General features: G+C 49.3%; 2 protein-coding genes across 2 annotated transcripts in view; one reads left to right on the forward strand and one right to left on the reverse strand.

Annotated features, from left to right (window-relative positions):
* On the reverse strand, nucleotides 1-22,255 carry SYMPK (symplekin). Its single transcript, XM_033158444.1, has 27 exons — nucleotides 22,167-22,255; nucleotides 20,326-20,488; nucleotides 20,154-20,219; nucleotides 19,172-19,225; nucleotides 18,889-18,962; nucleotides 18,201-18,327; nucleotides 17,812-18,061; nucleotides 17,325-17,495; nucleotides 15,954-16,193; nucleotides 15,676-15,830; nucleotides 15,210-15,360; nucleotides 14,213-14,423; nucleotides 13,228-13,378; nucleotides 12,904-13,139; nucleotides 10,974-11,055; nucleotides 10,022-10,135; nucleotides 8,555-8,702; nucleotides 7,846-8,006; nucleotides 7,048-7,156; nucleotides 6,768-6,868; nucleotides 5,779-5,869; nucleotides 5,495-5,596; nucleotides 4,584-4,771; nucleotides 3,333-3,509; nucleotides 1,741-1,881; nucleotides 725-1,030; nucleotides 1-404 (listed from the first exon to the last, which is right to left on the reverse strand). Exons 2-27 carry the CDS (start codon nucleotides 20,437-20,439, stop codon nucleotides 111-113), a joined length of 4,014 nt encoding a protein of 1,337 aa, XP_033014335.1. The 5' UTR covers nucleotides 20,440-20,488; nucleotides 22,167-22,255; the 3' UTR covers nucleotides 1-110.
* Nucleotides 20,438-24,224, forward strand: part of LOC117052057 (homeobox protein ceh-2-like) — a 12,735-nt gene continuing 8,948 nt past the window's right edge. Inside the window, exon 1 of the mRNA XM_033158784.1 lies at nucleotides 20,438-20,481. Coding sequence (XP_033014675.1) covers nucleotides 20,438-20,481 — 44 coding nt within the window. The remainder of the gene's footprint in view (nucleotides 20,482-24,224) is intronic.

Below are 24,224 nucleotides of genomic sequence, written 5' to 3' on the forward strand. Positions count from 1 at the left end.
AGCAGTTGAGACCCGAGATCCTTTATTTAGAAATCTAATCCACTTTATTCTTATTTTTTTGGTTCCTTTCCCAGTTAGCCCCTTTCCCCCAATCTTCTTTTCCTGAATCATCAGCTGTCTGCTTTCTGCTCTTGCTCCACAATGGGGTCCGCCAGCTCCTCTGCTGGGCTGGGAGAGTTTGCAGCCAGAGCAGCGGAAGGGGCAGGAGGTGGTGGCCCACTGTCTGCGGCCGGCTCCTCCTCCTCCTCCTCCTCCTCGAGGGAGAGGGTGGCTTGCTTGGCTGTGGGTGGCTTGCTTGAGGGTCCCTCATCTGAGCTGCTGCTGCTACTGCTGCTGCTGCTGCTACTGCTGCTGCTACTACTGCTGCTGCTGCTGCTGGCTGCTCCTTCCTTGCCCTGCAGCTCCTGGGGAAGAGACCAAGAAACAACCATCAGCGTGCAGAAGAGCCAAGCGCTGCCTGGCTCTGAATGCGGCTCCTCTCAGAACTCGAAAGGCAGAGAAGCTCAACATCACTTGTGTCAAAGAGTGCTGTCCTCGGAATTAATCCGGCTTTCAAGTGGAAGCCTGCCTGAATCAGATACGGTTTTGGCGGCTTGCGTGCATCCTATAATCCTCTCGGCAGGAAATGACAGAAATCCAAGACACAACCGGGGTGCTTTCATAGATGGAAATACAGAAGGTTTGATGGCCACTTCACTGACAAGCACAAAAAAACCTCAGGTACCTTGGGTGGCCAGGGGCCCTCTAAACTGGAATCCAGCTGCGAGCTGTCTCCTCCAAAGCTCTCGTCTTCCTCCTGCATGCTGATGAAGATGGTGGGAGTCTCCGCTTCAGGCACCTCCTCCTGCAAGTCCACAGATTCCTCGGAAGGGAGTGGGGTCTGGGGGGCTGCCAGCCGGGGAGGCTGCTGCTGCTGCTTCAGTTTCTGCTCCTCCTCCAGCTGGCGCTTGAGGGCCTTCTCCTGCGCCAAGCGCAGGGCAATCATATCCTGGGACACGCGAGGCAGGAGGGGCTGAGGCTCCGTTTCTTCCTAGGATTGGCATTGAGCTGCGTTAGGCCCTGCAAAGTGTCCACTCCTTTATCAAACCCCTTTCTAGTTTGGGGGGAAGGGGAATGAGTGCACCATGCTCCTAGCACTGGGTCCCAACACTGTTCTGTGGTAGATCCCTCCCTCCCCACGCTGGGCCTCTATTTCTATATCTAATACGGGGAAGGAAGGTAGCCTGGATTCCCTTCTGTGAAAGTGTTCCAAAACATGCAGAAATAAAAGAACACTACATAAAACTTGTTTGCATCAAGGTCTCAGAGTTCGGGCTAAGCTGTGCTCTCTCTAAACATTGCGATCACGTATCTGCAGTGCTGCAGCCTTGCAAATATAAAAACCATTGTGCTTCTGCTCCCATTTGCAAACTTTGACTGGGCATCACTGAAGTGGTTCTCTCTACCCTCCAAGACCCTTTTGAGTCTCTCCACAGTGCTTTGCTCCTCCTGCCATCAACCACTCAAGCTGCGCTCTTATGTACACAGTGGGACCGACTGCCAAGGTTCACTGTGAAGGTCACAGAAACAGAAATCCAAAGACAGATGAATTGTCCTTCACGGTTCCCTTCTTCCCACCCTCCGTTTCTGCCGTTCCCAACACACTGAATGCTCACTATGCATGTTAATGTAACCTGGCAAACCCCCCATTTGTTCACTGCTATGAACTCCGCCTCCTCCCTGCCCACCGTGTGCTCTGACCTCTTTCTCTCTTCTCAGCTCCTTGGTCCTGGGTGGGGCTGAGCCCCTTCCCTCTTCCACAGGCTGCGACTCCTTCCCTTCAACATCTTGCTTGTTGCAGGCTTCTAGGATGGCCAGGGTGGAATTGGGAACATGAGCTTGCTGGTGGGAGAAAAAGCAGAGGGGGTGCCTCATCCAGACGTGCGCCAATCATTGCATTTGAAAGTATTCTCTCAAAACAAGAGTTAAGCTCCGATACTTTCACACATATGCTATCTTGGTTAAAATCCTACCGGGTTGGCTGAACAGAAGTTCATTAGTACGTTCTGCAAGAAAACCTGTTTTAGACTTTGCGGTCTTATTTAAAATTACTGTTCTGGACTGGAGATGCGTGCATGTGAGTATTATTGATGTAGTGCTGGGTTTTCTTGTGTCTTCTGACCTATCCCAACCTCTGCTGTAAGGACTGAGTTTCAAGTCTGCCATGCCCCACTCTTTAGACCAGGACTAGGGAGCCTATAGCCCCCTCCAAACGCTTTCTGACAGCAGCTCCCTTCAACTCCAGCCAGGGTGCCCAATGGGATGATAGAAGTTGTAGTCCAACAACATCTGGAGGGCCACAGGCTCCCCAGCCCTGATATAGATAGGAAAGGTCTGCATATGTGGGATTTTTGTCTTCAGCAGTGCCTGTCCAGGGAAGAGCCTAGCACAGACAAGGAGAAGGAACCAAAAGACCGTAATAAATGTCTCTGTGTATCTTAATAATATATCATGCCTTTTAGTGGGTTTTTCATTGTGGGCTGCTTTGGGAGCCAATCCTAGCTTAAAAATGGGATACAAATATAATACAGTAAAATGAACCAACAAGTTACCTCTTATGATTATTTAAACCAGAGCTTTCCAAAATGTGTGTCGTGACACATTAATGTGTTGGGCTGCAGTGCGTCACGCGAACGTTCCCCGTGCTCCTCCTGGGGCTGGAAAGGGGTTAGCTTAACCTCTAACTTGCTAGTAAAACTGAATTACAGGTGAAACTCAAAAAATTAGAATATTGTGGAAAGGTTCATTTCTTTCAGTAATTCAACATAAAAGGTGAAACTAATATATGAGATAGACTCATGACATGCAAATCGAGATACGTCAAGCCTTTATTTGTTATAATTGTGATGATTATGGCATACAGCTGATGAGAACCTCAAATTAACAATCTCAACTTTGGGGTTTTCATTAGCTATACGCCATAATCATCTCAATTATAACAAACAAAGGCTTGACATATCTCGCTTTGCATGTCGTGAGTCTATCTCATATATTAAACTCCAGTAGCTAATGAAAACTATTGCTTACATAAATGGACTTTTCCATGATATTCTAATTTTTAGAGTTTCACCTGTACTATGTCACAAAATGAGGCGAATCTAAAAAGTGTGTCAGCAACATGAAAAGTTTGGAAAGCTCTGCTTTAAACAATGCCCTTCAAACTGCGAACTTTGATTTAAAAAGGCAGCTATGGATTAGACACCCTGGATTTTGTTTTGAATCGGATATCCTCTCCCCCAGCTCTCTGCAGGACCACGTGCTCTGCAACTGCAGCTTTGTTGGCGGGGCAGTACCTGATGTGGGGTGAAGGAGAGGACATGGGCCAGCAGAGGCTCCCGCAGCTCTGGGCACTTCTCGAAGACGGCAGTGAGCTGCTGAGGAGGCAACTGGAGGATGACTTGGAAGGACTGGGGCTTGGTCCGCTGGCAGCATTTGATGAAGCCCTCCCAGACCTTGGGGTACTTCCACACCTGGGGGAGGAAGGGAAAGAGTTAAAATGCGGCACCAGCAGCCAGATCCTGCTCTGTGTCTTGCCCCAGTGGCCTAAGGTTCATCAGGCTGAACAGCCTGTTTCCAGCAGCGGCCGCAAGCCAGATGTCTCTGGACGGGTCACAAGCCAGGCATGAAAGCACCGGACTTCCCCTATAGGCCAACCAGTATGCAGAGGTATAGGGGCGTCTGTACACAGAGGTTGCATTTCTCTATCGTGATGTCGTGGGCACCCACAGGCCTACACGCTGCATGAGTCTGTCCAATTTTTTTTCTTTTTAAAAAAGCCATCTACAACAGTGTCCTTTGCTACTCAAGTTTTTCTCCCTCTTGTTACAGTAGAACTCGTGGACATGCTATGAAGCTGAACGGTGGAAGATTCAGGAGAGACAAAAGAAATCTCTTTGTAGTGAAGTTTTTTATGTTTATTGCTGTATTGTGTTTGTAAGGTTCGGTTGGGAACCACCCAGAATGGCTGGGGAAACACAGCCAGATGGGCGGGGTAAAAATAAATTATTATTATTATTATTATTATTATTACACTGCAGTTAATCTATGGAACTCCCTCCCACAGGAGGCAGTGATAGCTACCAACCTGGGTCGCTTTATTAGAGAACTGGACAATGGCTATCAATGGCTACTAGCCACAAGGCTCAGAGGCAGCAATGCTTCTGAATACCAGTTGCTAGAAGCCGCAGGAAGGGATCCTGTTCTCGGATCCTGCCTGCGGGTTTCCAACAGGTATCTGGTTGGCCACTGTGAGAACAGGATGCCGGACTTGAGAGGCCACTGGCCTTACAATATCTTGTGTGCTGGGCTGTTCCTCCCACCTTCGGAAGATATTTTTTTGTTCTGCGGGATGGCGAAGACTCAGCCACGCAGTAAGAGACCTCCCTCTGCCCCCAACAGAGTGAATCTGCTGAAGCAGTTCCCTTAGAAGGGTGGCCGCATTGCCCAGAAGTGCTGCCCTCCTGCAGCAATGAGTGCAAGGAGCAAAGGACGACGGGAACCTGGCTGCAGAGGACAGAGGCAGGTCCTCCCCGCGTCCTTCTCACCTGCTTCAAGATGAGTCGGGAGAGGATATTCATGACGAAGCCGCCCAGGCGCGGGTACATCGTCAGTGACTGGATCACGGTCCGCATAAGGAGCATGGGCAGCGGGTTTTGCTCCATGAGCTGCTGCATCACCACGGCCAACACCTCGGACGTGTACACGTTGCGCTCAGCAAAGCACATGTTGGTGGCTGCAAGCAGGGAAATGGAGAAGATCGGTTGCTGCTGCAGAAAACTCAAGAGCAGCTGCCACAAGGTAACAGGGGCAGGGGAGCACCAGAGGCGGGAGAAAACCAGAGGTCAGGAGCTGCCCGTTCTTTTACGACAGGAGTGGGGAAGCCTTTGGGCTCTGCAGCTGTTGCTGAACTACAGTTCCCATGAGTCCCAGCGAGCAAGTAATGGGAGTTATAGTTCAGCAACATCTAGAGGGCCAAAGGTTCCCCACATCTGCTTAGGGGGAGAAGCAGACCTCCATGCTCCCAAATGGATGTGCAGTGGTACCTCTAGATACGCACACCTCTGGTTGTGTATCTTTCAGGATGCGAACGCGGCAAACCCGGAAGTATTTTTCTGGGTTTCGCCACGCTCACATGGGCAGAAGCGGCACCTCCGGTTGCGAATTCCTCGGGATGCGGCCAGACCTCCGGAACAGATCCCGTTCGCAACCGGAGGTACCACTGTACAGGATTGGGATACTAAATAAACTCCAGCACTCGCAGCCAGTTGAAGTGTATGAATTTCCTTTATGGGTGTAATTTTGCGAATGGAAAAATGTACGGGGAAATTTAACCAATGTGTCTTGAAAGGGTGGGGTTTTTTTGTTTGTTTTGCAGCCGTGGCAGCCAAAATATTGAACACAGAGAACAGGAGAAATGCTAGGAGGATTCTAAACAAGTAACTGAATTCTCCCTTACCTTTGATGATGGACTTCATGTCACACTTGGTGGAGTCAATGTTGTGGAGGGCAATCAACAACTCTCCAGGATTCAGAGGAGAAACCGGTGAGTTGCCTTCACCTGTCGGAATCAATGCCAATGAAGAGATCAGCCATTGACGGAGCAGACAGCAAAGCCAGCCAGTCCGCGGATCCCTTCCAAACCGAGCAAACCTCCCTCCCCACAGCCTCAGGACACCCTTTTGAGCAGACCCGCTGGAAGCCACGGAAAGCTCAAGGCCCGCATGTGGCCAGGATTCCTACCGTGTTGCGTTCCCAACAGGCGGTTGAAAACTTCCTTCACAACAATGGGATTCAGCTTAATGAGCTTCGGCAGGGCCTGGATCACCTCTTTCTGGAAAGGAAATGCAAGAATGCACATCACACTTGACCACACCCCCAGAGGAGAGAGCCCCGCCCCCATCAGGTATGAGGCACCATATGAGGGGCATACTCAAGGATACTTAATGGAAGCAGTGGGGACATGGAATCCTTCCTGCAAATCGCTAGAGAGCACACAGAAGCTGTCTCCTCCATTGCTAATCTCCGGGGTCCTTTTCCCTCACTCCCATCCTTGTGCCATCTTCCCCACTGCTCTCCTCATCTCTGTCACTCAAGCAGGGCTCCTTCGCGTCCTTTAAGCTTCTTCTCAATCCCCACTTTTTATGAGTTTCTCCTTGAATTAACTGAGACACATCAGCACCCAAGGGAGAGGAGACTTAACTGTAAACCTCTAAGCTCTCTCTCGTTTGCACAATCCTCATTTCCTCAACTTCTGTTCCACCAACTTTAAGTCTGCACTGGATTCACTAAAGTGCACACATTGGTAAGAAGGAAGAGCTGTTTTAAATCCCGACATGTTACGTGTTGGCTGTCCCTCCTTCATCTACCGTACTTTTAGGAAAGTTGTTTGTCTGCTATGTGCTTGGACACCTCTTGAGATACCGTGCCCAATTTCCCATGGTGGTACGCAAAATGAAGGAGCAGATTTTCTTCTTTGTCTGGATACAGTGGCACACCATTTTGAATCCAGATGGCAGACTAGACTTTTCAAAACTGCACTTATTTGGGGAGGGGGGGTTCTTAGAATTCCTGAGCCAAGGACAAAGCTGCTAGTTCCAAATAACCTGCATATTGAAGATGTCAACTAAAAAGGATCAAGACCAAGATAATATTGGCAGGGGCGGGGGGGGGGGGGGGGAGAGAAGTATTGCAGATCATCAGCAAGCCTCCAACTGAGCCTCAGAAATTACCTTCTCCAAACCATTGAGGACAGGGATAAGGAACCGGACGTCTGGGAGCCTCTTGTTGTACAGATCGCGAACTCGCTTCACAAGCTCTGGAGAGGGGGGAACTAAGTGGAGAAAAATCACATTAGATTGTGTGACTGAACAGCAGTTCTCAAGCTTAGACTGGTTTTCATAGCTCGTATCCCAGTTCCACAGCATTTATCAGAAGCAACTACTTGTGTGGAGTTGCCATGAGGCCTTTGTATTGGACAGCACCTAAATAAAAACGCTGAAGTAATTGTACCTTTGTCTGTTAGGCTGTGCAGACAGCGGGTTACCAGGGTCTCTGCCCCTTTGGGGCAGTTTTTAACCAGCTTGAGCAGCTCCCGGGAATTCATCCCCATCCCACGGATCTGGAAGCGATAGGAAAAGATAAACGAAAGGATGGTTTTTGGGGTGGGGGTGGGGGATGAGAATGCAAGGAAAGGAGACCTATCTATTGTATTGGCCCAAATATACTGTATATTCTGGTGTATAAGACTACTTTTTAATCCAGGAAAATCTTCTCAAAAGTCAGGGGTCGTCTTATACGTCAGGTGGAGAATCTTTGGTCGAGTATATCTCAAACTCTATATTTTAACTGGAAAAGTTGAGGGTCGTGTTATATGCCCAGTCTTATACGCTGCAAAATATGGTAAGCCACTCTCTCTTCCCCCCCCCAAATTCCGATCATGAAAAGTTAAAGTGTGGCTTATATTCGTGGCCTTATGCTGCCGGCAAAGCCGTGTGGCCCAGGAGCGCGGGGAGGGGAGGAGCGTGGGGCAATGGTGCCCAGCCTGCCTGCCGCTCCCAAACCTCCCGAGCCATCGGAACGAAGGGGGGAAGGCCGCCAGCAAAGTGGCGTGGTCTCCCCCCCCCCCACACACAGAGAGCAGCCCAGGAGTGCGGGGTAACGGCACCCGTCCTGTGCGCAGTTCCCAAGCCTCCCCTGATCCGCCAAATTTTAAAGGTGCGGCTTATTTGCGGGTGCGGCTCATATTCGGGCCAATACGGTATAAAGAACGACAGTGGACCACCCAGTACCCCTCTCTAGCCGACTCACAGGCTGCTCAATAACCCTGAGGACAGTGCGTTTGATGTCAGCGATGGCCTCCGTGTATACAGACGCCAGTTCATGGATCAGTTTGTGGTTCTGGGGAAGGAGGGCCAAGTAGAGATAGAGGCATTGCTTGATGGTCTCTTCTGTCCAAGGAGCAGCCACCTCTGCAAGGCAAAAAGAGGGTTGGGAAGGAAAAGACAAGGATTATGCAGAGTGTCAGATGCCACGGGGACAGGCTCCTTGCCATTCACCACAACTAGGGAAATAAGAGCTGTGAAACGGGAAAGATCTCCTTTTGGAGTTCCTGTTGTATAAGTTTAGCTTAAGGGGGGGTGGGAGCCATGAACCTAGAAAAGCCTCTTTTACATGTGATGCCATTTGAGCATGGGGAAAGCGAATGCCATCACCCGTCACATACAGAAGCACAGAATTGTAGAGTTGGAAGGAACGACCAGGGTCATCTATTCAAACCCCCTGCAACCAGGAATCTTTGCCCAACGTGGGGGCTCGAACCCTCGACCCTGAGATCAAAGGTCTCGTGCCAGAGGTTCAGAACACAGGCACTGTTTTGCCTCACGGTGAAGGCTCCATACAGGAAGCAGTTTCACATGCGACACTTTCTAAGTGCCGATGGGGTTTCGCCCCTTAACATTGTTTTTTTGGCCAAGCCACCTGCTCACGGACACAACTGGATCTGGTGCGGCCCAGTTACCTGTATCTTTGTCTGCGCCAAAGAGAACAGAGGGAGGATTGGGGTGGACCAGGAGCTGCAAATAATTAAGTGCAAACTTCTCCACATATTCCCGCAGCTGGTCCTTCTCGTACATCCGCTTGATGAATAGGAGCGCTTGCTGGCGAACCTGAGATGGGAGGCAGGGGTGGCAAAAGATGGGTCGTTTGACAGTACATTAGCAAGCTTCAGGAATCCCAAGGGTTTTTTTAAAACCAACTCCAAATTTGAGATTATTTTTAAGGGCTGTTCCGCACTTACTTTCTGCCCCGCCCCTGGGGACTTTCCCTGCAAAAAAACACTCTTTCATGCTGAATAGGAACAAAGAGCAATGCAGGTTTTCTACAGTTTGCCTTTTGCTCTGATTTAATGGTAAAGAGCAGGTTTTTGCAGAGAAAGCACCGGGGGACGGGAGCACTCTGACATGGACCTGTGCCTAGAAATGCGGCACGAAAGGAAGCCTAGATGAGCCCTAGTGTTCTTTGGTTCTAGTTCCCACTGTGAGCAAGTTCCAGAGCTGACATTCCGTGAAAGGAGAGCAAAGGCAAGAATTTTAAGAGGGCTGGAGACAGAAAATGTACGGGCATCACCAAGGCTCTAGGTCACCTTGATCAGCTAGAGATGTAGCCTTTTTCTAAGGGCACAATAGAAGAAGAAGAAGAAGAAGAAGAAGAAGAAGAAGAAGAAGAAGAGTTTGGATTTGATATCCCGCTTTTCACTACCCGAAGGAGTCTCAAAGCGGCTAACATTCTCCTTTCCCTTCCTCCCCCACAACAAACACTCTGTGAGGTGTGTGGGGCTGAGAGACTTCAAAGAAGTGTGACTCACCCAGCAGCTGCATGGGGAGGAGTGGAGACACGAACTCGGTTCCCCAGATTACGAGTCTACCGCTCTTAACCACTACACCACACTGCCCCCAAAGCACTTCAAAGTACCACCAAGGCCACTCTCTGTTGCCCAGCACTGGTCCACTCCCAGAGCACCTTCCAGATGACCATAACACCATTGTAAAATCACAGCAAGCAGTTAAATATTCCAACGTGCGACAAAATTTAAAAGGACTGTGGCACTGGTGTCCTGCTTGCATGCTTCCCAGGTGCATCTCATTGGTCACTGTGAGGACATGATGCTGGGCTAGATTAACCTCTTACCCCAACCCAGTCTCTTCTTTCGGCAGGAACCAAAATGATAATAAATATGGCACCAGGCCACCTCTTCAAGAGGTTCCAAAGTCAAGGGGCCACAGCTGAAAAGGCCCTCTAGTCACCACCCAGCTTACTTCGTATAAGTAGACACAGAGCCATGCCCCTGAGGATGATCTCAGTAGCTAGCATGTAAGAGCAGGCAGTCCTGCAGGCACCCTGGTCAGTTAGGAGCAGCTTGGAAGCTTATTTCAGCTGCATTGCTCGGACCACACCACAGCACCAAAGAGACAGGCTCAAGGCTCACCTTGTCCTTCTCGTGGGAGCTGAGATCCAAGAGAACATGCAGATACTGGAACTGCCTCGACGGACGCTTGAAGATCAGGTCCCGAAGCGTTGACATGCCCAGGTACGTCCGGCTCTGTAGGAGAGTTGCAAAAGAAGCTCTGAGCATGTGCAGTTTATGTTTTGGGCAGTGTGTGTGTATGTGTGTGTGTGTGTGTGTATACAGTGGTACCTTGGTTGTCAAATAGCTTGGCTCCCAAACAAATTGGCCCCCGAACACCGCAAACCCGGAAGTGTTCTGGTTTGCGAATGTTTTTTGGAAGTCTAACGTATAACGCAGCTTACGCAGCTTCTGATTGAGTGCAGGAAGCTCCTGCAGCCAATAGGAAGCCGTGCCTTGGTTTCCAAACAGTTCTGGGAGTCGAACGGAACAGGTTCCCAGGGAGGCTGTCAGTTTGGGGGAAGAGTAACAGTGTAAAATGTTTAAACTTTTAAACTGTGGCCGGGGGGGGGGGCATGGGGGAACCCACATGCTGTTTCCAACAAGCCATAACTAACTATGTGCCAACCACATATCTGAAGAAGTGTGCATGCACACGAAAGCTCATACCAGGAACAAACTCAGTTGGTCTCTAAGGTGCTACTAGAAAGAATTTTCGATTTTGTTTTGACTATGTGCCAACCTTCAGACAACATCACAGGGATGCTTTTGTCACAGGAGCGAGTTGGAAGGAGGCGGCAAGGTCAGAACAGCCAATCCTATTTTTGTAGGTACCAGAAGCTATCATTACATTTCTTCTAGTTTGGGGTAGGATTACTGGTAGGAATGCCTTTTATAATTGCCCTAAAACATGTCAAGTATACTATGCTGGCCAGACCCCGGGGCTTCAGTGGACTTTCCTCCCCTGCATCCTTGCGAGGCTATGGAGGGAGCTGTAACATGAACCCCGGCTGGTATCTTATTAGGGATGCACCTCATCTTCGCAGTACTTCCGAATCACTTCCAGGGCACTCTCGGTGATCAGCGGGGCCTCAAGTACCATCTTGGTAAAGATCCTGTGTGAGGTGAGGCAAAACAACAACAACAGAAAAAGTCTTGGTCACAGCCAGGAGCTTAGAAAAGAAAATAATCAGAAATAACTTTATTATTTTATAACTAGGGATGCAACATTTTAATTTGGTGGCCTTTACAGTCCTGTGGTCCCGTCGGGAAAGCATTCCAAGGGCCAGAACCAGAAAAGGATGGAGGAGAGCAAGAACCTCCAGTTCTTCCCACTTCTCAGGTTTTATGATAGCATCCTTATTTGAGTAAAAATCCCCTCTAACAGATGCTCCTAAACAATATCAGGCAGCAGGATTTTTGTTTTGTTTTGTTTTTTAATGGAAGCACTAAAATAACCATTTTCAAAAAGGAAGAACTTAAAACACATGTTTCCCCCTGCTCAGTCCAGGCCTCTTCTAAAAAGCTGCCATGCTAACGTGCTCCATCTCAGAACAAAGTATGCATGCTTTCTCCCCCTTCTCTAGCCTTAATCTTATTCCTCTGCGTATTAGAAATCGATTAAAACTTCGAAAATTCTTTCTAGTAGCACCTTAGAGACCAACTGAGTTTGTTCCTGGTATGAGCTTTCGTGTGCATGCACACTTCTTCAGATACACTGAAACGACTCTAAACGGCTGCAATTGCAGTCGTCAACAGGTTTTCCACACTTATCAGCCTATCACCCATTCCCACCACCCTTCTGAGTAATAACCCTCCCCACTCCCCCACTATATTTAAGGATCTGGTGACTTCTGTTTCAGTGTATCTGAAGAAGTGTGCATGCACACGAAAGCTCATACCAGGAACAAACTCAGTTGGTCTCTAAGGTGCTACTAGAAAGAATTTTCGATTTTGTTTTGACTATGGCAGACCAACACGGCTACCCACCTGTAACCCGATTAAAACTTGTACGAGAGAATTGGTTCTTTGAACAAGCCTCGAATTAAAAGAGCAGATTTTTATGTTTCAAGTCCTTCCGTGTTTCACTGGCTCCACCAGAATATTCCGCAACCGTAAGGAATTTATTGTAGGAGCTGTGGGCCAGGACTGCGCCCACAAGTTCTGCTTCCCTCTCCAGTCCCCAGCATGGAGACGGTGCTAATTTAACTGCTAAGATGTCAAGGAGATAAACGGCTATGTAACATTCAGAAGAAACCTGAAGGCAGGGAAGTTTTTAAATGCTGGATGTTTTATTGTGTTTTCATATTGTGTTGGAAGCAGCTCAGAGTGGCTGGGGTAACCCAGTCAGATGGGTGGGGTACAAAATTATAAATTTGTTGTTGTTATTCAGGAGTGGCACCATGTGAGTTTTGCCTTGGGTGAACTTGGTATGCACAGAAGTGGAAATAGAAAGGACTACCAACTAAGGAGGGATGGCTTATGAAACTGACGGGATACTGCCAAAACTAAGAGGACATAATGACAAAATGTCTAAGGGGGAATAGAGAGCCCCGATGGATCACCTATCAAAATATCACCAACCTATAAAGTCAAGGGCAGGATTTGAAATATAAGCAGGAGATTAATGAAAGCTTTAATGGTAGCAGGGTTTAGATAATAAACATGTATGCGTTAGAAGACACCTAATAAAAAGGAGTAAAAAAGAAACATTAGGAAAGGAGGGGTGGGAAGTCAAGAAGAAAATTTTTATGTTAAAAAAATGTTTATGATGATAAATGCTTTGAAATATTCTTGGGGGGGGGGAGCTTTACCTTGGGTCACCATGGCTTATATTTGGCAGCTTACCCCTCTTGCTCTCAAAATGTCTGGCAGACATGGGGTTAAAGAGACCAAATAATCAAAGGGGAGGTTTTGTGTCCCTGAACCTTACCCCCCACCTCTACAAACCCCCAAGTACCCACCCATCTTTTTGGTCCGGCTTCTCCTGCAGACCAGAGAGCAGGCCAATGAGACACTCATCGTAGTTGTCGAGCGAGCCAGAGGGGTATTGGCTCAGGTAGGCATTGTACTCCTGGTACAACCAGGCGAAGGCGAGGTCCAGGCGGTTGCGGATGTCGTCCAGGATGAAGGTCAGGACTTCGCTCTTGAGAGGGACCTCGAACTGGGTCACCAGAGAAGAGAGGATCTTCACCCGGGCCTGCAAAAGAAGGGAGCTGGTGAAGGTGAGGCGGAGATGCTGGACCCAACCAGGATCCCACCACGACAAGGCTGCAGGAGACACTTACGTGGGCTGCCCCACTGCAGGCAACGGCCTTCTCGGAGCTCAGGATCCGCTTCACGGCCGCCACCTTCAGCTTGTCCATCTGCACGTCCGTGAGAGGCTTGATCACGTCGCTCAGGCGGAAAATCTTCTTGCGGCCGCTGGCACCGACCAACCTGGGAAGAAGCAGCCGGGAGAAAGGAAAACACATCAGGCAGAGAAGAAGCTCAAGTGAAGAGGGTGCTTTATTTATCAAACCAATGCGCCATGTCTTCTTTGCAAGGATTTGGGGAAGACCTTTGCAATTATGCAGTGAAATTGGAAATAGTGCAAGGACACGGTTCACGAAAGCGGGGGATCTTCCAGCAGCTGGAAACAGATGTTGAGCGGCCACTTGGGAAGGGATTTGCAAAAATCAAAGGAGACTGCTCCTGCGAGAGCTGGTTGCTCAAAGCACATGTCTTCTTGCGCACAGCCAGCCCAGGAGATCAGTAGGGAGACCGCAGTGGCCACCAGACGGAGAGGTTACATTAGTTTTCTATGTACCACCATCCACATACAGGGCGTTTTTAAATAGAGACAAAGCGGGAGGCCAGTTCCCGGTCCCCACGGGGCTTACAATCTAGATAAAAGGATATGAAAGCCGAGGTGAATGGGAAGAAACCATTCCAACTTTTTCCTGACAGGTCTCCGGTTTTCGTAGATTTACTGTATCTATAACTGTAGATAGCCTCGTAACTTTAGGACCATGCTGCAACCTTGATTAAACTCATATACAAATTAAAATAGGAATCTGTTTCCTGCACGTTGTCTGTACTGACTGGGGATGGCTGTTCTCTAGTGTTTGAGAGGGAACGTTCCAGGGACTTGCATGCAAAGCAGGTGCTCTGCCCCTGAACTTTGGCCCTTTCCCAAATGGTGTTTATCATTTGTCTCACAAGGTGCCTGTTAATTGTTCTTTAACTGAGACCTCTCCCTCTCTCCCTCAAAGAGGTGTTGCTGGCTCTCACCTGGGCTGAGTGGAAGGGATGATTGGTTCTGGGCGCCGCTTGGCTTGCGGCACCTCAGTATCAGTGGAGGGGACAGAGCCCTGGGCTCCCAACACAGAAATGGCCTGGCCTGTATTGAGAGCAGAGAAACGCCGCTTGATCAGCACGCTTTCCGGTTTGAGCATTTTCTCTTCTTTCAGCGACTCCTTGACCTGCTTGGTTTGCTCCACACCTGCGGGAGAGAGGGAGAGGGAATTAATCACCTGGCAAAACCCACTTCATCCTCTGCCCCTGATTTGTGACTTTTTAAACTTCTCTTCTGTCTTATAGGTAGAGAGAGACCGCTCCCAGACCCCTTAAATAAACAAACAGCAAGAACTGAAACACAGTGCTGCAAATGTATACCTGATACCACAGTATGTGGCTCAGTTTCATTGTTTGGGCTTGGTAATCATGTATGACAGTTAGCCTCAATAACAAGCATTCGGAGGATCTGGATCAGGGATCAGGAACCTCGGTCCCAGGGTCAAAAGCAGCCCTCTTTGTCTAGCCCACAAGACTCTTCTGAAGCCACGCCTTCTCCCTAGGCCCCAGCCTTCCTTGGCCCTGCACCAAGCCCTCCCAGAGTGCTTTTGCCTGGCTGGAATGTGTCCTTGCATTGTGACAATTGTCTCCTGTTTGCAGGATGTCTGAAAACTCTGGCGTTTCTGTGGATGGAGTGAAGCCTCCTATAGAAGAGTCACGCCCTTTATTCCGCCTGCTTTGGGTGCCCACGGGGGGAAAGGAAGACTCCCCCACCCCTAAATTAAATCCATTCAGCTGTGTTTATGGAACAGTTGGCAAAATCACACCCACAAAACATCGCATTCCAGTTACGTTTTGCTTTATGGGCCCATGCAAAAACAAAGCGGAACCTTGCAAATACAAAGAACACCATATTGCTCAGACACCCAGAGCTTGGGGCCATCTGCGCTAGAAGTTCATAGCAGCTCCCCCAGAGTCCCTCTTAGGGGCATACCTGGCCCTAGCCCAGCTGCCGTCATCTGGGTGGCCATGAGGCGGGCAAGGTGCTTGATCTGGACCTCAGTGCCAGCAGATTCCACTGGGGTATAGGTAGCTTGGAAGGAAGCAGGCATGTTTTCAGGCAGGTACACCATGCTGATGAGCACCTGGGGGGCAGAAAGATGGTGAGAGGGCCTGGCATGCCACAGCCAAGCAGGAAAACACTTCTATTCTTAAGAAAAAGCCAATCTTGCACTACACCTCCACTCATCCAGCTTTCAAAAGGATGAGGCGCGCCAGGCTAACTTTACGCAAAGGGACACGTGCCTCTCCGGCTTTCCCAGAAAGATCACCCTTCGGTCAAGCTGAAGTTGTGTCTCCTGCCACCCTGTCTGCTTTCTAGGCCCCCTTGGCAATAGGTTTTCCCCTCCTGGCACTCAAGCAAGGAGCAGCCAAGAGCCACTTTTGCCAGCTAAACCTACCAGGTTGGCCACGTTATCTGGAGTCAGAAGGGGCTGCAGAAACTCAGCGGTGATGTCGGTGTCCGACTGCGTGCTGACTTGGATGGAGGGCTTGGGAGCTGGGGCTGCCACCTGCTCCAGGTCTTTATCCTCATCGTCCTCCCCAAGATTTGGCTCTGCAGCAGAGAAAGTGTTTGTGTGGTGGGGCAGGTGCTGCACGGTTGGGGATCATCACAGCGTTTGGAGAAGAGCCTGTCCCTCCCCACAGACCACTCCTGGGCCCTCCTTTGCCCGCTCACCCATCTTCAGCTTCTTCATGGCAGGGTCGCTCTCATCCCGCGGGCGCTTGCGGAGCTCCTTCAGGTTAGGCATGTTGCGGGCGATCTCGGCCTGCTGAGTGCCCAGGTCCATCAGCAGGGTGGTGATCTGGGCCTGGAACTCCACGGACGCCGGGTGCTTGAGGACGCTCAACAGGTGCAGCTTGAGGTTCTTCCGCACGCTGCTCACCTGGGACTTGGCCAGCGTCGGGGGGAGGTTGGCTGTCAGCAGGGGGACAGAGGAAACGAGTCAAGCAAGCGACAACATTAGAGAGGAACCCAGATCCTGGGCCCGAGGAGGAACATCCTATGAGATCGAGTGGAAATATGAAATATGCAGCCTCCCTCTGTTCCCACTTCCATAGCACCTCTCCATTGGGCCCGCTTAATTTAGCTGATTAAGCCCATATGTCCAAACAGCTCAGGACCTCAATACCTTAAGGATCACCTTTCCCCGTATGAACTGAAACAGACCCTGCACTTGTCACCTAAGGCCCTTCTCTCTCTCTCTTTTTTTTAAAAAAAATCTTTATTTGGTTCCAATAATATACAAACACATATACCAACACACAATCAAACAATAAAAACAATGAAATTTATCCCTCCCCCCATCCCACCCCTTTCACTCCCCCTCACTTGTACGTGATTTTGTTTGTTCAGTACCTTGTATTACCTTTTATAATCGTGTTATTACATCTTATATCCTTTATCCTTATTCTGTATTTCCCAATTATCGCATATCCCCTGTACGATTTACTCAATATTATACAGAATATCGATTCCAGAATAAGATCTGGTCATGTATTCTTTTACTCTTTCCCATTCTTTTATTAACTCTTGATTAGAGCGACCTCTGATGTTAGCTGTTATCTTAGCCATCTCTACCATCTCACACATTTTGATTCTCCATTCAGAAATTGTCGGGATTTTATCCCCTTTCCAATTCTTTGCTAGCAACAATCTTGCCGCTGCTGTGGCATAAAGAAAAACATTAATATTGTTTTTGGGTATATCATTCGAGATCAAACCCAATAAATATCCCTCTGGTTTCTTTGAAAATGTGGTTTGGAATAGTTTCTTTAGCTCTTCATGTATTTCACCCCTAAGGCCCTTCTCAATGTCCTGCACCCCAGAGAGGTTTGGAGGGTCGCAACGAGAGGTGGCTCCGTCTGTGGAATGTTCTCCCCAGAGAGGCACACCTGGCACCAACGCTACATGTCTTTAGGGAACATCTCAAGGTGAAAGGAAGATTTCTGATTTTTAAAAAGATTGGGGCAGCCCCAATAATGAAGGTCAGATCGATCTTAGTAGGCATACTCGGGGTCCCAGATACTGTGAGCTTGGCAGGCTTACCGTGCAGTGTCTCATAGGCCTGGATCACCTCCGACATGAACATGGGCCGCTGGCGGGCGATGGAGGCCAAGGAGCCCAGCGCGGCGGTCAGGTTGATGCTGGAGATGGCTGGGTGGACCATGAACTTCAGCAGCTGATCCAGCGCTGTCTTCCCTTCTTCCCACAGAACGTCTGAGAGGGAGAGGCAAAAAGCAGCTGTGAGGAAAGGCTGGTAGAGATTCTCAACACATTCTGCAGCAGCCACCTCCTTTGCAAGCACCTTGCCATGTTCCACCTGCAGAAGATGATCCAGGTGAGACAGGAGGGGGCTTGGAGCAGACATTTGTGATCAAAGGGTTGAAGCAGGCAATGTTTGATCCCTTCCCTGGACGACCAAGACACCTGATACCGCTTCCTGGGCTCAGGAACTTATTCATCTTTAAGGTTAGTCCAGACCAGGACTGTTTCCCCAGGAGCCCTGCCACCTCCCTTGGCTTCACCCGCTTACTGTATTTGATGTAGGGGTGGTCCTCGGGGACACGGTCGAGGCTGATGTCATTCTCGTGGCGCTTGGGCACCTCCGAGTCCGGCATCCGGGGAGAGAGGGTGATGATCAGCGCCTCCACGAACTTGATGGCGTGGGTGCGTATGCCGTCGTTGTCCGAGTCCAGCAGCTGGATGATTTCACTGGCCATGGCGGACACCATCTCCCAGCAGGCCTCCTGCATGTCGTTGATCACTCTGGATTTCACCATCCACTGTTGGCAGGGAGCATTATTAGTAGCCCCAGGTTTGAGAGAGACAGGCAGAAAACAGGAAGCAGGGACCAGGCAGACAAAGGGGGCCCAAAGAGGAAGCTCAGCTGCCCCCAACCCCACCCTGGGGGGAGCAGCTCACCTGCAGCGCCACCTTATACAACTGAGTCATGGCGAGGATGGCCTTCTTCACCACATTGACATTCTCATCCCTCAACAGCATGTTGAGGTTGGCTATAAGCTTGAGCAGCAACTCAGTGTCCCGTTTGCTGGAGGCGAGAAGAAAAAGAAGAAGAGTTTGGATTTGATATCCCGCTTTTCACTACTCGAAGGAGTCTCAAAGCGGCTAACATTCTCCTTTCCCTTCCTCCCCCACAACAAACACTCTGTGAGGTGAGTGGGGCTGAGAGACTTCAGAGAAGTGTGACTAGCCCAAGGTCACCCAGCAGCTGCATGTGGAGGAGCGGAGACACGAACCCGGTTCCCCAGATTACGAGTCTACCGCTCTTAACCACCACACCACACTGGCTCTCAAACTGAGAGGCAGCAGTTTGGGAGAAAAAGGAAGCAATGAAAGAAATGGAACCATGCAGGGGTCTATTTGTCACCAGTGGTACAAACCCTCTCTCTCTAGATATATATGCTGCCCATCTGACTGGGTTGCCCCAGCTACTCTGGGCAGCTCCCAACAAAAAAACAAGAAAAGCACAATACAACATCACACACTAAAAACTTCCCTGGGATGGGCAAAACAATATTATACACCCACACCCACAGAAACAGCTAAGGGGAGGCCGATTGCTAGGATGGCATAACAACATCTGACGTACCAGGCTTCCTCTATGAACCCGATGACAAACTTCCGAACCTCAACAGATTTGTCTGCCTGGAAAGCAATGATCTCCTGCGGTGCAAGAATAAGGAGAAGGTCAGAGGCAGCCACCTCTCTCTCTCAGGCCTGCCACCAACAGGCAGGAAAGCCCCGTTCACTTTTGAGCTGGGCCAAGCCAGAACAGAACACCTAAGGAACAGAACCAAGCAAGTCGCTGTTCCAAGTCCATGGAGGACAGAGATGGTGGAGGGAAGGTTGTTTCTAGCACAAACAATACTCACATCCAGGAAATTATCCAACAGTGTGGGATCTTTGTTTATAATCAATTCCTGGACCTAGGAAACAAAAATAATAGCTAATATAGCCAAGTAGAGAAGGTAAACCAGGAGAACACTTATGGTGTATCATCAGGCGATCAGATGACTCCCTACTTGCCTGTCACTAAATCAGGCATAGGCAAACTCAGCCCTCCAGGTGTTTTGAGACTACAATTCCCATCATCCCTGACTACTGGTCCTGATAGCTAGGGAGGATGGGAGCTATAGTCCCAAAACATCTGGAGGGCCGAGTTTGCCTTTGCCTGCACTAAATCTTACCAGCCAGACCCACACAACTCCTCTTCCCAACAGTCTTCTTGGAAGAGAGGTGGGGAACTTTACATGATACAGAGCGCCTAACTAGGCAGAGGCAGATTAACTCATCAGATCCTGAATTCAGAAACACCTCCCTCCCACCCCCAGCACAAACCCTGTTCCAAAGTGTTCAGTATGCAACTGCACATAAAACACATATACTTGAAGGTAACATCCGTTTAAGGCTGCCTTGCACACAACATCGTCATTTTTACAAGATGGCGAGTTTAATGGAAAGTAACATCGGTTGTGGGGCTCCTGATCTTAAGAAGTTTCAAGGGAAGAGGAGCTGACTCACTTGGCTACAACTGTAGAGGGACATGACCGGATCACAGAAATTTCTTTCTTTCGTCCCACCTAACTCCACCCCCAGCCCCCACTGGATAGGATATGGACTATTTTCTGAGAATCATTACTGCCAATCATTCCCAGGCCAAGGTTAGGCCATGCAGGTCCAGGAACTGGGAAGTATATTTCAATCCTCTTTCTAGTTTGTTAGCCTCACGTGAACCTACAGGTCTTAAGACAGCCCAGGTACACACGGCCCTGTGAAAACAAGACCGTTTAAGCAGAAAGCGTTCCCGGTTTACACCTAAGATCATATCAATGCAAAGGCAGCGATGCCACTCACCTGTTTGAGGATTGTGATTTTGGAATCATTGCTGATTAAGGCGGCTTGGTTTAGCAAATCCACCACCTGTTTTTTTTTTAAAAGGAAGAGAAACAAGGCTTTTCAGAAAATGTTCTCTGAAATTGATTATCACAACCTATCCACATCCAGACCCAGATCCCAGGAATCTTACCCTCTCCGAGGTAGTCATGGTGTCTATGCCAGACATCTCCTCCCCGGCAAAGAACTGGGAGGCGATGCTCATGCGGGACAGGCCAGAGTCGCCCATCTTGCTTACGCCAGCCATGGCTGCCCACGCTGTTCAGTGGGCAAAATCCAGCCAGTCAGGGTGAGGTCTGGAAAGGAAGCATTAGAAACATCAGGATGGAAAGCAGAATATGGTCCTCTCTAGCCGGCCCTCAAGATTCTCCAGAGACCATTCTCTCTCCCCAGACCTGCTTTGCACTGTCAAATGTTTTCGCCTGGCTGGAATGTGTCCTTGAACAAGGCTTGCTCTTTGCCTACTGTACAAAGGTACACCAAGAAGCAATTTCCCTCCTCTATTTTTTTTCCAGTTTCTGAAAATACTTACAGCAAACTATCTCTGCACACCCCCAAAGACCTTGAATGTAAGGAACCCAAAGAAGACCTTGAATCTGTGTGTGAGAGGTTTTACTCAATATGCTGGAAATGGCAATGGCGTCTCCCCCCACCTACCCACCAGTGTTGCTTTCAACATGTAGTTTTAACACAGGAGGCTAAGCTACCAGCCAGGAAATCCATGGCACAGATCACTTTGGCTGGGGAAAGCAAGGGTCATCTAGTCGGGCCACACCCTTTGAAAACGGCTAAATGGAGCATTGGCCCGACCCAGCCGGAGGGCTCCTCTTGCCAGGTCCACCTTGCCGTTCTGCCCCCCACACCATCAGTTCCACCTTTGCCATAGCAGAAACCGGTGGGCTCTCTCCTTTGTTGGGTTTTTTTTTTTTACACAAGAGGTTGAGTGGCTTCCTACAGTATAATAATAATAATAATAATAATAATAATAATTTTATTATTACTGTGTCCAGTTCTGGGCACCACAGTTCAAGGATACTGACAAGCTGGAACGTGTCCAGAGGAGGGCAACCAAAATGGTCAAAGGCCTGGAAACGATGCCTTATGAGGAACGGCTTAGGGAGCTGGGTATGTTTAGCCTGGAGAAGAGAAGGTTAAGGGTTGATTTGATAGCCATGTTCAAATATAGAAAAGGATGTCATATAGAGGAGGGAGAAAGGTTGTTTTCTGCTGCTCCAGAGAAGCGGACACGGGGCAATGGATTCAAACTACAAGAAAGAAGATTCCACCTAAACATTAGGAAGAACTTCCTGACAGTGAGAGCTGTTCGACAGTGGGATTTGCTGCCAAGGAGTGTGATGGAGTCTCCTTCTTTGGATGTCTTTAAGCGGAGGCTTGACAGCCATCTGTCAGGAATGCTTTGATGGTGTTTCCTGCTTGGCAGGGGGTTGGACTGGATGGACCTTGTGGTCTCTTCCAACTCTATGATTCTATGATTATTTGCACCGCACCCATCTGACTGGGTCGCCCCAGCCACTCTAGGTGGCTTCCAGCGTATATAAAAACATATTGCCGCAGGGGGTTGGGCTAGATGACCCCTGGGGGTCCCTCCCAACCCCATCAGCTCCACCCCAACACAGGAACTTCCACAGTGGCCAGGCTTCAAACCCCGCCCCCCCCAGCTGCGCAGTTCACTTGGGCGACCTGGATGGGGGGGGGGGGAGTAGCCAGCCGCCCTCCCTCTCAGCCCGGCCTAAAACGGGGAGGGGGATAACTGCGCCGTCTGGAACTCCCCGGAGAAAACGGTGGGGCATAAATATAACAGCGTGACGGAAATAAATTAATAAAAACTACTAAGTCCCCATCTTCATGGGGGGGGGGGACCTTCCGTGCTCCAACGGGCCTTTCCGTTGTCATGACAACCTCTAGGCCCCAAAACCTGCCTCTCCGTTTCAAACCGTACCGGCCTCCTCTTACCGACAGAGCCGCACCGAGCGAAGGGAACCAGGCGACTTTCTTTTTCTTTTTTTTAGCCGGCCCTCTTCAAAGCCTCTTATGTTCGCGGAACCAAATTTCTCGAGAGATAAATAAATATATATTTATTAACTAGCGCGCTTGCGCGTGGAGCAAAGCCTCTTGGGTAGCGTAGTATCCTTCCTTCAAAAAGCCTCTCCCTGCTCGGCCCCACCCCGCCCCTCTTAATTAGAGAACGCGGACGCGAACCGTGCTGCACTCTGGGTACGTGGCTCCCGGGGGCGGGCACAACCCGCTTTCAACCTATCAAAGTAGAGGCGCTGCTTGCAGGGGCTTATGGGTAATGTAGTTTTCTCTCGCTCAAAGGGCGAATCCGTCTGATTGGTCACTGTGAGAACAGGATGCTAGACTAGATGGGCCACTGGCTTAATGCAGCAGCCGGGCTCCTCCGATGTCCTTATGATCTTACGGACAAAAAAAATAATGGAATTTACATGTACATATGAGGAGGGAGGGACCTTTGGCACTTCAGGGGCTGTTGGGGTACAAGCCCCGCCAACCTTGACTTGTGAGCATATGTCTGTCTCGAGGGAGAATGGAGGGGGGGGGGTGTGTGACGTCAAACAGCAAGCCTGGGCAGTGTGTCTGGTCCAGTGGTGGCGAACCTTTTAGAGACCGAGTGCCCGAACTGTAAACCAAAAAACACTTATTTATCACAAAGTGCCCAAACTTGTTGAGCTTTTTTTGAGGAGCTGCCGACCAAAGTTCTGGAGCTTTTTTGGGGGGGGGGGTCGCACAAAAGTTGCTTTGCTTTTGGGGGGGGGTGCCCCAGAGCTGCTAAGCTTTTTTGGGGGGGAGAGAGAACAGAAATAAATGACAAATAATACCTTCGCTGGAACTAACATGCAGCGCCGACATCATCATCTGCCAAAGCGCAAAAAAAACCCCATGCACAGCACAATAAGGGTTAAAAAACGAACGCTATTACGCCCAATCAGAAACAACTACTGACGCAGCAAATTGAAAAACAGATCAATCGCCGAACACAATCTCCAGCGACTAGCAGAAAAAAAGAAAATAAAAGTTCAAGGTTTCAACAGCGGACGCAAGCCTGGGGAAAAAACAACAACAACACGGATGGGCCGATGGTGCGCGTGCCAGCAGTGAGGGCTCTGCGTGCCAAATCTGGCACGCGTGCCATAGGTTCGCCACCACTGGTCTGGTCCCAGGCTTTCCAGATGACAAAAGACCCACATCCCTCTCAGCCTCGCAATGCGTTTGGCACCAGCTTGGCTGCAGGAGTTGCCGGCGCCACCCAACCCGTATTAGGGACTCCACTCCAGATTTTGTGTAAGGTTGTTGTAAGAATTTTAAGGTCTTTCACATATATATATATATATATATATATATATATATATATATATATATATAATAGTTATTAATGTACCAAACAAATAAGGCCACGTGTCTGAAAATAGCACAGAAAGACAGGCCTCACTCCATTTTGACTCCTAGCTGGCCAAGTGTTTTCATCTGCAGGGAGGAGGTGAGAAGTCTCTGCCTGAGGATGGGCCATTTCCCTCACAAAGGAACAGCCATTAGCCTTACCAGCCAGGGCAGGAAACATTTGTTTTGCAGAAATGTCAAGGAGGGATGGCACAGGTGGGAGAATTCTCAGGTTACCTCCTCTTACCATCCCAATTTGTGATGTAATTCTGATGTATGGAGGGGTGGTCTTGAGCTGGAGGGGGGCAATTTCAAAAGTCTATATAGGAGCTTGCGCTCCATTGTTCTAGGTCTTTTGCTTGCAAAACACCCTGCTGCAACAGTTTCTAATAAACAAGGCCTTGCTTTGGGAGACTCGGTATTGTCTTTGTCTTTGTGCTGCGTTGTTGGGAAGGGGCTCTTAAATTATAGCGCTCTTCCTGGGGTTATGGACTCCCTTCTGGAGACGGACCCAGTTACAGAATTTTTATAACAAGGTCTCCTAAATATATCTTAAAAGGAGGTTTTGCTCCTCCTAGAGGGGCTCCCTTCTCAGCAAATCTAAAAAAATGTAGT

The sequence above is a fragment of the Lacerta agilis genome, chromosome 8 (assembly GCF_009819535.1).
Source record: "Lacerta agilis isolate rLacAgi1 chromosome 8, rLacAgi1.pri, whole genome shotgun sequence".
Classification (NCBI taxonomy): domain Eukaryota; kingdom Metazoa; phylum Chordata; class Lepidosauria; order Squamata; family Lacertidae; genus Lacerta; species Lacerta agilis.